Genomic DNA, 18,482 nt, shown 5'->3' with positions numbered 1-18,482 from the left:
CTCATCAAGCAGTAAGTACGTTTATGAAATGAAATGCTTGTGTCCACAGTATCCCAACACCTGATTTTCACCCTGATGCAAAGATCTCATTGGCCCAGTCATCATTAACAAAACCACCAATACATAATCCTTACTTTCACTTTCCCCTGTCCCTGAGCCTCAGTCAGGTGGCTCATTTGACACTGACCTTGTATTTGGTGAGGGAACCACAGTTTCTAACAATAATTAGAAAATTATTCTCCGTGGTTTTAGAGGATGTCTATTGTTTCTGGTCAGCCCAGCCAAACCATTCATCCTTCTCCTGATATAACACTCTGGATTTTCTTGAGACATCCCATACTCCATAGAAAAGACATAAGCCTTGACTAATCAAAATATTGTGGCTTCCTGTTGACGGTGATTAGTTTAGGAATGGATCTATGAGCCAAACCGTGTCAATTATAGTAAATCCAGTACTTCAGTTTTAAGAGTTGGGAAGAGGTTGTGTTCTTTCCAAGGTCTGCTGAAAAGGCAGTTTGCAAGCCTGGAGCTGCTGGCTGCCATTTTGCTATCAGGCAGGGAGAGCCTGTCTGAAAACTGAGTCAGTGGAGAGAAAAATGAGAGAGACAGGGCAACAGTGAGTCCTGGAGACAGCCTGTGAACCTCTCTAGATCCAGCCTCGCCCAAAGCTAGTCTAAGTCTCTGGATGTGACTCAATAAAGCCCTTTTGCTTAAGTTGGTTTGAGTTTGGTTTTCTGTCACAGACAACCAGAAACATTTTATTTAATACCACAATCATAGGAGACATCAACACTAATAAATCAAAAGGGGCATTCCCATCAACACATGGCCTCAAACAGCCTGTGTTCCTGCAGTAAATTTCCCTGGATTGTGGTTCATTTTCATAGTCCTCATTCATGCAGAAAATCAAGATCAAGTGAGCTTTTGCCTAATTGTTTCTTCGATTAGTTGGTTCTTGCAGAGTCCAGTTAAACATCTCACAAAAGCCTCTCCCAGTAGACTCCAGCCTTTGTACCTCTCTCTATCCTGCTGGTAAGTAGGCCATTTTAGTTGGAGGACTTCTCTCTGACAACTGATCATTATTTGCTGCAGTATTAAATGTTGTATCTTTTACTTTTCTTTCAGTTTTATTTTCTGTCCCAAATTTCCTGGGTTGGTTTAATATGAAAAATGTTTTAGATTGTTTACTCTTTCTCTGTCTTAGTTTGGCATTCACAAATAAGAATTGACTAGCTAATAATAATAATAATAATAATAATAATAATGCTCTATAGTTATATCTAGAGTGTTTTTATGTTTATAATCTCATTTAATTGTCACAAGAATCTTTTGGGGAAGGAATTTTCTCTAAGATCTTGTGAATCCCTAATTCAATGTTTCTGTATTTAGAAATAAAAGAAACACATTTTAGTATTTTCTAAAGAACATGGACAATTACTTAGGAATCTGCAAAATTTTCATGATTAGGACAAATATGTGGATCAGGATAGAAATCTTGAGACTTCAAGAAATCATTTTTACTATTGTGCAAAAACCACTCAATGGACATTAGAGACAGAGCACTTGCAGTTTATTTTTTTATTTTATTTTTTTGAGTTGGAGTCTCACTCTGTCGCCCAGACTGCAGTGCAGTGGCCGCTCCCAGCCCCCACAGCCTCGCCTGCTGGGCTCCGGTGATCCTTCCGCCTCAGCCTTCCAAGTAGCTGGAATTACAGGCACGCGCTACCATGCCCGGCTGATTTTTTGATTTATTGTAGAGATGAGGTCTCGCCAAATTGCCCAGACGGGTCTCAAACCCGCGGGTTCAGGCAATCCACTCACCTCAGCCTCCCAAAGCGCGGAATTACAGGCTGAGCCACCGAGCCCGGCTCAGAGCACTTGCAGTTTAAATAGAATCGTCACAGTGATCCCTTGACTCTATTCATGGTATTGGTCTCTTTACAAGTTAGAGTTTCAAATGCTTTGCATTGATCCATGATGGAGTGAGGGAAGGATAAAGTATATTTAATTATCTAAAAGCAAACTCACAGAAGAACACCTCTTGTTAATTTTCAAAGTTGAGAAGGTTGTCAGATATCCACAAAGCTCTGTAGAAGGTATCACAAAGGCTGGGATGTGTATGCAAAAGGACATGACTGTTCATGGAGACTGAGAACAGCCTGGGTGTAGGGATGAGCTCCCGGGCCTGGAAGGAGCCCTGGATGGGAGGAGCTGGTCTTAGAAGGTTATCTAGAAGCTGAAGAAAGTCTAGCCTAGAGTAGGGTGACCTTTTCTAAGGCATGCTTTGAGGGCAACAAGGCAAGTCTCCTGGCTCCTAATCTTTTTCATCATTCACCACGACTCCTGAAATTCCACTTTCAGTCATCTTTTTCATTGGGCCTTGAAGGATTTTCAGCCTCAGAGGCCCCTTTTGGGAGAGGAGTGCCACCACCATCATTTATGAGAATTAGGAGATACTCAGCTAAGGCTAAAGCATCATCGGAACAGGAATGAAGCTAGATCTCCTGAAAGTGGGGAAAGAAGAGGGTGGACTACTTTGGGAAGGAGGAAAGAAAGGTCACAGGTGGATACCACAGGACATGAAGTCACTGCACAAATCTGCTAAGAGCTGGCCTCAGGGAACAATGAGCCATGGTTTTGCCAACAGTTATGAGAAGAAAAGTTTCTTCTTTTTCTCTCTCTCTTTTTTTTTTTTTTTTTGCAGGGGGAGTGGATCTTACTTTCTAAATTTGTCCCTGATCTCTTTATTTGGAAACTGTGGCATTTGCCTTCAGCAAATAAACTTTCCCCACAGTCACACATTTTTCCAAGATCGAATACAGGATCAGATTTAATAAAATTATTATAGAACTGTGCCCAATTTTCTTTAGATTCAACACACTTATTTAAGGGTCACAGTCTATAAGGTCAAATTGTTATGTTAAAATCGCCAAGCAGAGACTGACCTATATGCTAAGCACAGTTAGAAAAAAACCAGAAAAAGTAAAAAGATCAGAACAGTGATCTGCCTATTTCCTAAATGTTGGAGACTTACCCCATCTGGACTGTTGAACCCAGAAATGAGGGTATGCAGTAGTCAGCAGCTGCCAGCGTGTATGGGGGTCGAGCGGCAGAATCATTCCAGTAAATGTCCTTCTTCATCTTGGGCAAGCTCATGTGCATTTCATCCACAGCTAGAAGAGAGACCTAAAAGCATCATTCTGTCATTAGAATAACTCAGATGTGAATTACATAACAAGGAGAAGTTCCCATGGGGAGTTGGGAGCTGGAGTGGGCTGGGACACAGTTTAAGTGAGTGAATATACGAATGTCTATGGCTCACACTTGCAGCAACTGGGGCTGCTGCAGAGAGTTGTACCCACCATTTACTACTCAAGAGCATTCGGCAGTGAGGGTAAGAGGGGCTTATAGCTGTCCACACTCTGTTCATTGAGCCACAGCCCAAGAGTAGAATTGCCTGTGACTTGGAAGGAGGACAGTCACCTTTTTCCTCTTTGCTCACAGTTACCGTATTGTCTTAGTGGCTACCTGACAAAGTGATGCATGAATAAATTATTAATCCTCTAGGTATCCAGTTTTGACAAAGAGTGAGTGACCTAGGCATTATGCCTCCTTCCTAATAGACTGACAGTGAGATCTACTGTGAAATGTTATTTAAGAACTGAGTAAGGGTTTGAAACAAACAAGGTGAAGGCCTTCACTCCATCTGTGGTTCTAGGGAAGAAGATGGTCTGAGGAGAGTCTTGCGTAAAAGGAAAATTCCCTTATGCTGGTTCCTCATTAAAAGCTCTCTGGAACAGCCTGTGACAATAGCCTGTGTCTCAAATCTGCCTGAAATGCATCAAATGGGGCCATTTCAGGCAGATTTGAGACACAGGCTAGTGTGGTTCCAGGTCCAGTGTCCAGCTGCATCTGGAAGCCATTTTAGGCCACTGTTAACCGCTCTAGGTGGCAATAAAAAACAAATTAAATAATAAATTAGGCTGAAGGCGGTGGCTTATGCCTGTAATCCCAGCACTTTGGGAGGCTGAGGTAGGAGGACTACTTGAGCCCAGGAGTTTGAAACCAGCCTGACAACATGGTAATACCCTGACTCTACAAAAAACAAACAAAAAAAATCAGCTGGTCATGGGGGTATACGCCATGTAGTCCCAGCTACTTGGAAGGCTGAAGCTGAAGGATTGTCTGAGCCCAGAAGGTCAAGGCTGCAATGAGTTGTCATCATGTCACTGCACTCCAGCCTGGATGCCAGAGTGAGACTCCTGTCTCAAAAAAAAAAAAAAGAAATAAATTAAAATATTGCTCTCTACTGAGATGGGAGAGGCTGGATAAAGCTACAAAGAAAATTGAAACTGAATTGCTAGTAATTATCTGTGAGTATAGAACAACCCACTCCCCTCTAGGCTTCAGATTATACATGGGAGCAGAGAGGGAAACAGGAACCATCTTCAGTCTTGAAACTCTACTTAAATTGAAATTCTACTTAAAAGGAACTAAGCTTCATTGAAACCGAGATCTAGGATAGGTGAGGCTCCACAAGGATCCGTGACAACGTCTGAATAGCCACACTTCTTTCACGTGCGGCTTCAGCTCTGGAATCCAAAGCTGGCTGAGAGCAGAACCATCACAAGGAATTTATGACTTTTTTTTTTTTAGTTGGAGTCTCACTCTGTTGCCCAGGCTGGAGGGCAGTGGCACGTTCACCGACATCACAGTCTTGACCTTCTGGGCTCAGGCGATCCTTCTGCCTCAGCCTTCCAAATAACTGGAACCACAGGCGCGTGCCACTATGCTTAGTTAATTTTTTGATTTATTGTAGAAACAAGGTCTCACCAAGTTGCCCAGGCTGGTCCTGAACCCCTGAGCTCAGGCAATCCTCTTGCCTCTACCTCCCAAAATGCTGAGATTACAGGAGTGAGCCACCGGGCCTGGCAAGAATTTATGATTAATATTCACAAAGGAAAGAAAAGTCCCTCTAACCTGCAAATTCCGATCAATGCACCAGTTAGTTTCAAAATCATCATCATCTTCTCCAAAAGGATTGATAAGCTGCTCAGCAACCTGCAGTTGAGGACACAGAAGAAATCCATCATGACACCTGTGAAGACTGAGGACAGAGACCAAGATGGTTCCTGCATCCCTCTCTGCTTCCGTTTATATACATGAAGTCTAGAAGGGAGTGGGTTTTCTTTTCTTTTCTTTTTTCTTTTTTTTGAGTTGGAGTCTCAGTCTGTCGCCCAGACTGGAGGGCAGTGGCACGCTCCCGGCCACCGCAGCCTTGACCTGCTGGGCTCCGGCGAGCCTTCTGCCCCAGCCTTCCAAGTAGCTGGAACTACAGGCGCCTGCTACCACGCCTGGCTAATTTTTTGATTTATTGTAGAGATGAAGTCTCGCCAAGTTGCCCAGGTGGTTCTCGAACCCGCGGGCTCAGGCAATCCACTCACCTCAGCCTCCCAAAGCGCGGGATTACAGGCTGAGCCACCGAGCCCCGCTGGGAGTGGGTTTTCTAGAGACACAGATATTTATTAGCAGGTGGGACTTGATTCTCAGCCATGAGTGATGCACGTTTGCATCCATGCTCTTCAAATGGATCTGTTCCTTCCACTGGTGACAATGTAGTCACTATCCAGGGGAAGGCATGCACTGTTTAGGAGCCAAATCAAACCAATGAATATTGAAGGAGCACCCACTACATGCAAAGCACTATGAGGAACACATAGCCTGTGCTTTCGAGGACTTTACAGGACTCAAACGATAAGACAAAGTATGAACAGGGAGAAGGTTAAACAGCAGAGAAGAATTAAATAACAATTAAAATGACATAAGTACATAACTGCTAAGTGAATGAGTCAGAGCTAGTAAGTAATAAAGCTGGAAAATGAGGCTTGCTTAGTTTCACTCTAAGGGATTTACCCTTATCCAGTAAGTTAATTTTCCTCCTGGGAAGTGTTCGTAGCTTATTATCATATGTCTTCTAATATTTAACCAGTATTAAATATTCTTACCATGCTCCTGAATTGAATAGCCTTCTTGGTGAGAGGTTGGTATAAAATATGATTCACCTTTCTTTTCTTTTTTTTTTTTTTTTTGAGTTGGAGTCTCACTCTGTCACCCAGACTGGAGTGCAGTGACCTCAACCTGCTGGGCTCCGGCGATCCTTCCGCCTCAGCCTTCCATGTAGCTGGAACTACAGGTGTGCGCTACCATGCCCGGCTAATTTTTTGATTTATCGTAGAGATGAGGTCTCGCCTGGCCTGGCGGGTCTCGAACCCGTGGGCTCAAGCAATCCACTCACCTCAGCCTCCCAAAGGTGCGGGATTACAGGTTGAGCCACCAAGCCCGGTTGATTCACCTTTCATTCTCCTTTTTGAATAATTTCCTTTTTCAAAAATTATTTTATGTTAGTTTTTTGAGAAAGAGTCTTGCTCTATTGCCCAGGCTGTGGTGCAATGGTGTGATCATAGTTCACTGCAGCCTCGAAGTTCTGGGCTCAAGCAATCTTTCTATCTCAGTCTCTGGAGTAGCAGGGACTACAGGCACGCACCACCACACTTGGTAAATTTATTTATTTATTTATTTAGAGACAGTCTCACTATGTTGTCCAGGCTGGTCTTGAACTCCTGGGCTCAACTGATCCTCCTGCCTTGGCCTCCTAAAGCATTGGGATTACAGGTGTGAGCCAATGTGCTCAGCCCTCCTTTGATTTTATTTTCTGGACATGTGTATGCATGTGTGTGTGTGGAGTAGAGAGAGAGAAAGGAAGCGAGAGAGAGAGAGAGGGAGATTTTACATTGGGTCACAATGGAAAAAAACAAGTGTATAAAGGTATGTGATTAGTTTCTAGAGTCTAGATATTCTAGATTCTGAGACCATTCAGTAGAAAATCTACTTATTTTTTTGAATTTAAATCAAATTACCTAAAGCAGTTGTTTTCAACCTCAGCTGCACATTAAAACTACCTGGGGAGCTCTGAAAAAACAACTGTTGCCTGCGTCCTTTTCCCCGAGATTCTGAACCCAGGCATCAGTACTGGGTAAAGCTCCCAGGCATTTTTTTTTTTTTTTTTTTTTTTGAGTTGGAGTCTGCACTCTGTCGCCCAGACTGGAGTGCAGTGGCCGCTCCCGGCCACCGCAACCTCGACCTGCTGGGCTCTGGCGATCCTTCCGCCTCAGCCTTCCAAGTGCCGGAATTACAGGCGCGTGCTACCACGCCCAGCTAATTTTTTTATTTATTGTAGAGATGAGGTCTCGCTGCCCAGGCGGGTCTCGAACCCGCGGGCTCAGGCAATCCACTCACCTCAGCCTCCCAAAGGCGCGGGATTACAGGCTGAGCCACCGAGCCCGGCTGCTCCCAGGCATTTTTAATGTGTGGTCATGATTAAGAACCATCATAAGTTGTTCTTAATTGCATCTCCCTTATTTTAAGGGACAGTCCTAGGCAGGCCTATATCCTGACTCAGTACGCCTTACGGTGATATCCACATCAAAGTCCTTTATTATGGATTGTCTACCCTTTGTTGCCTGGAATTTTGCTTAAGTTAATAGGGGCAGTGCCTGGATCCTGAAAATATTTTTTTTATATTCAGATTTTTATTTTTATGGGATCAGTCCTGCATATATTGTTATAGTCTACATTAAATCAACAAAATGGCATCTGTGTTTCTGAATTGACAATCTCAAAAGAGACCCTTTACTCCATTGGAGGCTCCATTTTCAGCAAGTACCTTTCATAATGTTAAGATGGATTTTCTACATTTGAAAAGGTGTATACATCTCCAAATTGTTCAAGACAAACAGCTGTTTAGAGATTGAGGCACAGCCTATTGATGTCAAGTCTTGCCTAAGGCTAAGGTTGTGTCTCTTCATATTTGCTTTTAAAAAATATTTTATAAAGGAAAAGGAGGCCAGTATTTTAGAAAGCCTGTCAGAAGGAAGGAATCACTACCTGTTCCTGACCTACTGGTCAAGCACCTTACATGAACTCAAAACAAAGAAGAAAAAAACTCAGTACAAAAAAGATCAGAATGATTGAGCATTTGGGCCAGTTGTGGCAATTTTATATTTATAAAGGTAAAGTCTACTTTTTTCTTTAATGGAAAATGAAAGCCAGTAGTCTCTCTTACTCTTAAATGGGTAAAGATAATTAAGAACCACTGTCATCTGGTTTAAATATTTTTGCCATTTGTAAGGGACATGCCTTTACTCTTTGGAGTATAATTTGAAATGCCAAAATATTTCTTTTTCCTGGTTAAGATTCAAACCAAGGAAAGACAAGGTTTCTGCAGGGAAAACTCTGCTATAATCCGAAGACCTCCATGGGGCATGGCAATATGGGCTGTTTGGAAGGTCAAACATTTGAAAATTCTACTTTATTACCATCATCTTCATATTATTGTTAGATTTCAATTAACTTAATGAACCCATTGTCTTTGATTTTTTTTATCACATACTTTCCTTTTGGAAGTTTACAAAAGAGATGGAAGCATCAGGCCTCTAACATTTACACACACACATCTGGGGAGGGCTGGGTGGAGAGGGTAGTGGTGGAAACAAATACAATTGTACACTGATTATCAGACAAGCTGTTCTCACAGCTCAAACCTGTTTTTAATGTTCTAGCAAACCAAATGTCGTCATTAATCCTGGTATTTCTGGTTTTGATTCTGCCAAATTCTTTTCTGAGTCTCAGTTCTGGTTTTGAAAATGGGGTGCATTTAATGGTGTGGGACAGTTAGAGGATTTCAAGGAATTGCAAGCAACTGTCTACATAGTTGAGCAGAACCAAGATACTACTACAATATTCATGTTTACGTCTGATATACAAGGCTTCTTGTTTACAGTCTTTTACTCTGCCTCTTTGCTACTGTGGTATAAAACATCAATGCAGGTTACAGATATTACTTTAGTTACATTATTGTAATCCTAATGTGAGCACACAGAGACTTAAAAAAATCAATAGCTATATAAGAGCGTTCTTCTAATGTCTTTGCACAAATGAGCTCCTTCAGGCTGATGCAATATGAGACCAACTCTATCCCTGTCATTTTAATCCCTGGTGGAAAAGTAGCAACATTGCTGAGCTGTTGCATGTTAAATTTGCCTTTGACTCACTCATGAAAGATTTGCTAAAAACTCAGTAAGGATCCGTATGGAAAGTTTGGAACTGACAGATTACAAAGTAGATCAGGCACTGAGAATGTTGACCTACCTTGAGCCATCCTGCATAGAAGAAGAATTGGAGGAGAGTGAAGATAGGAATGTAAAGATCCAAGTCATGCCCTGCATAGCCTTTGGTGGGATCCAAAAACTGGCGTCCAATCAGGCACGTAAAGAAGAAGGTGTAGACAGCAAGAGTGACAACCTGGAATAGAGAAGAGACTGGAGTAAGAGGACACTGCTGGCTGCCACAGATAAAGCGCCAGTGTGGGCAAGTAGATTTTTTTTTTTTTTTTTTAGAAAGCAGAATCTATTGAGAGGACAGAAAAGCTCCCACGGTGGGAGGGGACCCAAAAGGGTTGCTCAGGCAAGAAGATTTAAAGAATCATGCACCAAGGATCGGGTACCTGGGTGTAAACCAGCGGAATCCCAACCCAGTCATAACCGAATAAGAGGCTGCACCAGGAGCGGTATCGATTCATCTCCTAAGCCAGAAACAGATCAAACAGGATTTACTGAACGGATAGGTGTGGCCATAAATATTTACTAGGATTCAGAATGTGGCACATCTTTTATGACTATGTCTGTTAAGTGAAAAGACTCACTATGTAAGACTAGTAAATTGGTTCCCAAGGCTACTCCAAAAGTTCTAAAAATGGTAACCAATGGACATCATTGAACAATGTGCAAAAAAGATAAGTACGTTGAACATTTTAAAAAAATGTTAAAATAGGTCAAGATTTTGTAGAAATATCCCCTATTCTACAGAACCCATAATTTCCAACATATACATTGGCCCAAAGTGGTGATGGGAAAGGAATGGTTAATATCTTAAATAAGTAGTTTTGGCAAGTAACACGGAGAGGAGTTTTTTCCCCTCTCTTTAAAAAATATGCTTACTATAGATCTTAGAAAAGAGATGTAAATATACTTCTTTCCCCCACATTCATATTGATAGAAAATCTCTCTTTCTCTCTCTCTCTTTTCCCAGACTTAACTTCTCAACAAGAAAATCTATCTCTGAAGCAGGAAGGATGGGATTCTTTGATTCCCTCCCCCACTACTGCACATAAGTTATTATCTGAAACTGGGAAGAAGAGTTCACATTAATTTGAGATCTATTCACTCCATCCTTTTAACTTAATCCAGGCAGGAGGCTGTCATGGCACATATACGTATATCTAGTCCTTACATAAACTTGTTTTTTTCAAATGAATTCAGGGTTAGTTTGTGTAGTGAAAACACTATTTTATTTGATAAGGCATCTGAAAGCTGATTTAACCTTGGGAGAGATGGCTGGGAGGTTTATTTCTCCTCCAGATTTTATTCTAGGATCCTGGAGCCAGGGATGGCAAATATGCCCCGTGGGCACCATATCCTCCAGAGCCCTTGGCAGCAGCCCTTGGCTAATCAGTCAAAGAACACTTTTCTACAAAGCTGACTACAAACCATGATTCTGTTTAGCACACAGCTTCCCAGCACCACTACCAAGCAATCTGAGTTCAGCCTGTGAACTACTCTGTCCAGTCCGTTGAGAGTTCTGATTCTAGCCCAATATTTCCAGTTCCTATAGAACCAGGATGGAATAAAGCAGATTCTTCCTGTTCTGACCTGTCATGTCAGGTCCCTCTCGGTCTCTAACGAGCATCTATTGCTGATGGCCCATGATGTACTTACAGTCATCAGTGACTGCAGATCGACACTGTCTCTGATTCTACCTTCATTCCGGGCTTTGGTGGCGAGATTTCCAAACCAGATGAATGGAACCCAGTATTTCAGATGAGGAGATTTGAGGTGGTTGAATAATTTCCTTTCATCTGCTGTCATAAAGCCTTTACAAAAAATAAAAACAGGTAGATTATACAGACCTCGTTTAGCACTAATACGTTACCATATTTCAGTGTCTACTATGTAAGCATATAATGGGGGGTAGTAAAGAAATATGAAGTAAAGATTCCTGTCTCAAGCAGTTTATACTTGTTTAGAGATAAGAAATGTGTACATGTGAGCACGTGCATGCACGCACACACACACAAAAAGTTATATACCAACATATGAAGCAATGGATAGTTTTGTGCCAAAACACACATTGGCAATCCCTGATAGGGAAGGCCAGCAGGAACAGGAGACATTAAGTATGAATTAGAACATGTCAAGAAGTTTCTTCTTTAGGCTTTGGCTTATTCACTTAAAGTTGGGTATAATAATACTCATAATTGTTAGGATTAAAAGAATAAAATATGATAATGTATACAAAGCACTTAGCATAGTGCTAAACATAGAATTTGCATGACTTTCTCTCCTGATCTCTCTTTTCAAAGTCTTACATCATCATGTCCTCTTCTGTGAAGCCTTCCTTGATTTCTTCCTTCTCTTTACCGTGGGATTTCTCCCCTTTAAAGTTCTCACATGGTACTCACTCTTGGCTTGCATTACAGTAATATGTATATATATATTTGAGTTGGAGTCTCATTCTGACACTCAGGCTGGAGTGCAGTGGTAAAATCATGGCTCACTGCAGCCTCAACTTCCTGGGTTCAGGTGAGCGATCCTCCTGCCTCAGCCTCCCAAGTAGCCTGGACCATAGGCATGTGCCACCACACCTGGCTAACATTTTAAATTTTTGTAGAGATGAGGTCTCACTATGTTGCCCAGGCTGGTCTTGAACTCCAGAGTTCAAGCAATCGTCCCACTTTGGCATTTCAGTAATATTATACATAAATGTTTCTCCTACTATGACCCTTTTGAAGGGCAAAGAGCACATTCAGCTTCATGGTCTCCATAGCAGTTTACACATACATTCAAAGTGCATTAAAAGTACATTAAAAGTGTTTCTTTAATTGTGTGTGTGTACTTGGAAACGTGCTCCACCTCACTAATCATCAGAGAAATGCAAATCAAAACCACATTGAGATACCACCTAACCCCAGTAAGAATGACCATCATTAACAAAACAAACAACAGCAGATGCTGGCGAGGATGCAGAGAAAAAGGAACGCTTCTACACTGCTGGTGGGAATGCAAAACTAGTGCAACCTTTTTGGAAGACAGTGTGGCAATTTCTGAAAGAACTAGAAATTGACCTTCCATGACCCAGCAATCCCCCTGGGTCATGGAGAATACACCTGGAGGAACTCAAATCAGTCTACAAAAAAGATACCTGCACATGCATGTTTATTGTAGCACTATTCACAATAGCAAAAACATGGAACCAACCATGCTGCCCATCGAGACTGGACTGGTTTAAAAAAAATGTGGTACATATGCACAATGGAATATTATGCAGCCATAAAGAAAGACAAACATATGAACTCTGCAGCAACTTGGATGGATTTAGAATCCATTATACTCAGTGATCTATCACAGAAACCAAGAACAGAGTACTATATGTTCTCACTCATAAATGGACCTTGAACAATTATCATAATACTATAAGAAAGAGATTGGCAGTAGTGGGAAACTGCCAGGGAGGGGGATGGGATTGGTTGTAGTGGGAAACTGCCAGGGGTGCGGGGCACACCTCATCAACAAGGGTACCTGCATAATGAGCATTTGTATACCTATCTCTGAATTGTATCCCACATCTTTAAAAATTAAAAAACAAAAACAGACAAAAAATGTGTGTGTGTGTGTGTGTGTGTGTGTGTGTGTAAAATGCAGTTTGCTTGAGCTTGCAGTGCTCTCTGAGTCTCTGTTTTCTCATCTGTAGAAGAGAGATGGTAATATCTACTTCACAGAGATCTGTAGAATTACCTGAGTTGAACATGTCAAGATGCTAGCATAATGCTTGGCACACATTTAGCACTCAATAAGTGCTAAGACGTAATATATTATGTGAAACTCTATCCTCTAACCTCCTCCTCATTCCCTGGACACTAAGGAAAGAGGAAATTTGAATAATAGAAGAGGAGTAAGATAGCAGGCTTATTTAATAAACAAACATTTATTCAATGTCTACTATCTTCCAGGGTTTATTCACACAAAGATATACTCTATTTATTTATTTGTTTATCATTTATTATTTTTTTAAATTTTAGATTCAGGGAGTACACATGCATGTTCATTACATGGGCATATGGTGTAGTGGTGGGGATTGGGTCTCAGGTGGCCCACTTCCCAGATAGTGAACAATGTATTCCATAGGCACATTGGAGAAATTTCTGGACCCTAACTTCCCTTCCCACCTCCCTCCTTATTGGTGGGGGGTGGTCCCCAGTGTTTATTGTTCTCATCTTTATGACATCTGGCTCCCACATGTGAGTGAGAACACATGGTGTTTGGTTTTCTGTTTCTGAGTCAGTACACTTAGGGTGATAGTCTCCAGCTCCATCCATGTTGCTGCTCAGGGCATGATTTCATTCTTTTTTATGGCTGCATAGTATTCCATGGTGTATATATACATTTTCTTCATCCAGTCAATTTTTGGTGGGCACTTAGATTGGTTGCATGATTTTGCTATTGTGAATTGTGCTGCAATGAAACACACAAGGACAGGTATCTTTTTTATATATTGATTTCTTTTCCTTTTGCAGATTGTTAGTGGTGGGATTGTTGGGTCAAATAGTCATTCAATTTTTGGTTATTGAGAAATCTCCAGATTGTTTTCTATACAGGTTGAACAAAGATGCACTTTATTATTTTATTTTTATATTTTGAATATTTTTATTGTATTTGTGCCACAATAGTGTTTCAAACAATATTCAGATTTAGCTTGTTGCAATGAGAAACATAAATTGGATGTAAAATATGCTCATATTTTAGCACAAATTATGAAGTTTATCAATGCCCTATTGTTTTCAGCCCAATGCTTTTGTACCCATTTCTAGCCAGATTATGGTTTAGACTCTAGGAATCTCAAATCAGTTTAGGTGAATGTTCCTCAAAGATGACTTTAAAAGCTCACACTTTACACTTGATCTTTTATTTTTAAAAATTGTGATTAAATAATTTAAATGATACAAAATTCCCAATGGGGCAAAGGACTCTATTAATGAAGAAAGTAAGATTCCTTTCCCAGCCCAGAGCGTCCCTCCTTGGAGGAAATCACTACGATCAGGTTCTTGTGTATCTTTCCAGAGAAATCTCATGAATTTTCACACGGGCCTATTTTTTTAAGACACGTATGATTTTATACTACATTCATAACTGCCATTTGCTTCTATTTTCCTGTTATATTTTGGTGATTTAAAAAATTAACATAGGGAGAGCAGCAGCATTCTTTTTAATGTCTGATCTCCCATATTTATTAGCATATTAGTAAATAATTAACTACATACAATATTTTATTTAACTAGTTTCCTTTTGAATATAAAGTTAAGTTGTTTTTAATTTTTTGCTAATAAAAATAATGCTGCAATAACTGTCCTTTAATCTACTCCCTGGGCTCTTTATTTTAAGTAGTGCTTAAATATTAATTATGATTTAATATAGTGTTTTCCGAATTAAAGTTTATTTCTTTTTTTGAGTCGGAGTCTCACTCTCAGTCAGGCTGGATTGCAGTGGCATGCTCATAGCCATCGCAGCCTTGACCTGCTGGATTCAGGCGATCCTCCTGCCTCAGCCTACCAAGTAGCTGGAACTCCAGGTATGTGCCACTATGCCTGGCTAATTTTTTGATTTATTGTAGAGATGAGATCTTGCTAAATGTCCCAGGCTGGTCTCAATCCCCTGGGCTCAGGCAATCAATTCTCTTGCCTCTACCTCCCAAAGTGCTGGGATTACAGGCATGAGCCACCATGTTGGGCCAAAAAGTTTAATTCTAAAATTAGATGTTATGAGTTATTTTTGTCTCAGAAATGCAATTATTTGCTTATGAAATTCTGATAATACATTCAGATGAAAAATCAACTTTTGCCCTAATGCAATACATTCTATATCTTTAACCATGTGTAATCAGTATATAACTCTGGTTGTCTTATTTAAGGCAATCCTTTCTCCTTAATATGTAGACTGAAATTCATACAAGGGATTTTGTTATACTAGAAAAGATGTTAAAGAAGAAGTGAGATATGCTCATTTTGAGAGTCACTGATTCATAGATCTTTGGAATCACCTAGATTTTTTACCTGACCTAGCCCACTGTTTCTAAGAATAAGGTCTACAGGGAATGGGTCTGAATCGTTTGTGACATCTATTAAACATGGAGAAGGCTGAGCCCTCACCCAGACCTACTAAATCAGACTAAATAGGGGAGGAGTTCTCACCCCACGTCAGCACCTTAGAATCTCATGTGGGTACTTTTAGAAAATACCAGTGCCTGCGTTTCATCCTTAGAGATTCTGATTCAATGAGTCTAGGATGAGGTCAGGTGTTGGCATTCTTTTAAATCTTTCTGAATGATTTAATAGTATTGAATCCAGGCAGTTGCATGTTTACCAAGCTCTGCAGAAAATTCTAACATAGAGTGGTGTCTGGAAATCACTGTTGCACTGAGTGAAAGTTCTGTTGATTCAAGATATGAGATGGATAGAGTAATGACTACAAAGCCAATATTTATCGACACAAGACTAGTTTTAGATAATACTCGGGTAGGTGTGGTGGCTCATACCTGTTATCCCAGCACTTTGGGAGACCAAGGCAGGAGGATTGTTTGAGCCCAGGAGTTCGAGACCAGCTCAGGTAGCATAGTAAGACCTTGTCTCTACAAAAAATATATGTATACATACATATATATGTATATGTATTAGCTGGGTGTGGTGATATGTGCATGTAGTCCCAGCTATTCAGGAGGCTGAGGTGGAAGGATCACCAGAGCCCCGGAGGGTAAGGCTGTGGTGAGCTGTGATTGTGCCACTGGACTCCAGCCTGGGCAACAGAGTGAGACCCCTATTCAAATAATAATAATAACAATACAACAACAATAATAATAATGACGTACTCAAGTTATTTATACTAGCTTAGCATGGTTCTGTCCATGCCTGGAGAATGGTATTCTCTCTGGAGGTGAAAAATAAAAATGAACCTGGTACCTCTCTTGTTTCTCAGTGCATCTCAAAGTGAATGCACATCCACATAATTTGCTTTTTTTTAAGACTTGCAGAGTATGATTAAATCTTATTGCAACAAATTAACAGATGAACCTGACTTGTCCTAGCTTTATGCTAAACAGTCTGCAGTCTGTTCTCACACATTCCATACCAATTGTCTAAGAGTTATATTCTTGAAATCTATAGTGCAATTTTCAAAAATGACCCCATTTATACACTGGCTGCAATCTTTGTCATTTGACCAAAGAATAACTTTGTCTCTAGTTATTTTTTATTCAGGAGTATGGATCAAATTGTGCTAGCAAGTACTTTTTTGGCTTCTATGCAGAAAGCAATTATGCAGAGTGAGGGCTTATTTAGTGCCAGCACTAAAGCAAGAGTTAGGTCCTTCCCTCCTCCACGTGGGACATCTATTGATAGGAAGGGGACATGTAGAGAGAGGCAATTTTGGCCCCAACTTATTGAGTTTTTTTTTTTTTGCTAGATGCTGTGAAAGATGAATGATCAATCAATCAGACATCAATGTATTCGCCAAGAATGTACAGGCAGCATGATTTTTGCTATTCCCTGCAGGGTCACACATCATAACCAAAGTATGATTTTTGTTATTCCCTGCAGAGTCACACATCATAACCCCGTCTTTGGAAATCAAGTTGTTGATCAACTGAAAATCTCTAGATTGTTGATCAAATCCACTTAGAGAGTATTTGTGATGAATGAATGCTACCCTTATTCATACTTCAAAGCCATTTTAACCAGAGACGAATGCTCTTTTTCAGAATGTGGTCATTTTCTCATCGCTAAGGCGATGTTAATTACAGTTATTGATTTGCTACAGTTTGGCAACAGCCTCAGTTGGCTGGCACCACCTACACCCTGTCTCCTTCGCATGTCTGTCTCTGTGCCATCCTCCCGTGGGCCCCATCATACCCCTGGCATGGCTTTTGAATCTTGCCTTTGCATCTGCCTAGAGTTTCTCTTGCTATTGCTTTTCCTTCTGACTGGCTCAGCTCTGCTCAGCAATTTTCATACTGCTTATCTCAAAGAACCCTTCTTCATATCTCTAATCAAAGTTGAACGTATCTCTTGATATAGCTATAGGTGCCTGTTTGCATTTACTTGCAACTTGAATTGTGGTTTCGTGGAGCAGGGTGTGCTACTTTAAGACAAAATTTTATTGCCCTCAAGCCAAAGAATTAATTGAATCCATTGATAAACAAAATTCCAGTCATCATATATTTTGCCTGCTGTACAGTTGGTCTATTTTTCCTTGATTGAAGCTGAGGCAGATGTCTCTTGTCTTTCAAGCAGAGCATTCAAATGAGGCTCTATTAGCAGAAGAACTAAAACCATGGCATCTCAAAACTTGAAGGCAGGATGGGTTTGATGCCAGTTCTTCCTGAAAGAGAAAGCTGTGCATTCAGCATCTGAGCAATAGCTTTTTCAGGAAAAGTGCAACGTGCCTGGCTCAATTTTATCTCTGTGTTTTCCAAATGAATGCAATGAAGCCACCGGCTTCAGCTACAGCTGTTTTTAAAATTCAATGGAAAAAGTTTAGAAATCTCCGTCAACTGGAGAAATCAGGGGAGGCAAAAGGCAAAATGGGACTGAGAAAGGAATGGAATCACGTTGGGATGGTGTTGTATGGGACACTATGTCAAACTTTTTTTTTTTTGGACTAAGAGTCACAGTAAGATTTACTGGCCCTTCCATGATGTGCTCTCTGATATTTCTATTCCCTTCCATTCCATTCTATTCTATTCTCCATTCAATTCCATTCTGTTAGAAATGTTGGCTACAAGCCTTTAAAATAATTTAAGAACCTAATAATGAATTACAACTCACAGTTGGAAAAGCCTGAAATTGACTATGGTGGAGTAAAATCAGTTTCTGGGGTAACAATGTGGAATGGAGACAGCAACACTTCTCTGTTTTATTGATCTGAACACATCTCCAGTTAGCTAAATCCCTGTCCCTAAGTTGGTATCCTATTTGCTAGTTCACTGCCTTGTGCATAATGACACACAAGAAATAACACACAAAATCAGTGTCCTTAACTCCTCATCTGCTCAGGTGGCCAGAACCTCATTTGTCCTGGGTGAATAGATCTGAGGCAATTTGCAGGTAGAATCGGAGGAATTAATGGATGTGCCCTAGTGTAGCTGTTCTTAAGTTTTGCTGTACCTTAGAATGATCTGGGGAACTTTAAAAACTCCCTAGGCTGCACCACATACCCAGTGAATCCTAATGTTCGAGGTTGGGAGTCAGATGTCAGCATTTTTAAAAGATCCCCAGTGATTCCAATGTGCAGAAAAGTTTAGGGTGAACTATTGCCCTAGTG

General features: G+C 40.7%; 1 protein-coding gene across 3 annotated transcripts in view; it reads right to left on the bottom strand.

Annotated features, from left to right (window-relative positions):
- BEST3 (bestrophin 3) overlaps positions 1–18,482 on the bottom strand; it is a 45,633-nt gene that overhangs the window by 13,355 nt on the left and 13,796 nt on the right. The window contains exons 5-9 of one of the 3 annotated variants that reach the window (XM_008066619.1): positions 10,833–10,987; positions 9,563–9,640; positions 9,208–9,360; positions 4,981–5,061; positions 3,035–3,186 (exon numbers count right to left, since the gene is read on the bottom strand). In XM_008066619.1, coding sequence (XP_008064810.1) covers positions 3,035–3,186; positions 4,981–5,061; positions 9,208–9,360; positions 9,563–9,640; positions 10,833–10,987 — 619 coding nt within the window. Of the gene's footprint in view, positions 1–3,034; positions 3,187–4,980; positions 5,062–9,207; positions 9,361–9,562; positions 9,641–10,832; positions 10,988–16,771; positions 17,541–18,482 lie in introns of those variants that run through there. The other 2 variants (XM_008066620.1, XM_021716865.1) reach the window with 2 other exon arrangements.

Source organism: Carlito syrichta, unplaced genomic scaffold, assembly GCF_000164805.1.
Source record: "Carlito syrichta isolate Samal-C Ts95f unplaced genomic scaffold, Tarsius_syrichta-2.0.1 Scaffold309041, whole genome shotgun sequence".
Taxonomy (NCBI): Eukaryota; Metazoa; Chordata; class Mammalia; order Primates; family Tarsiidae; genus Carlito; species Carlito syrichta.
This window is presented reverse-complemented; position numbering and strand designations above follow the sequence as displayed.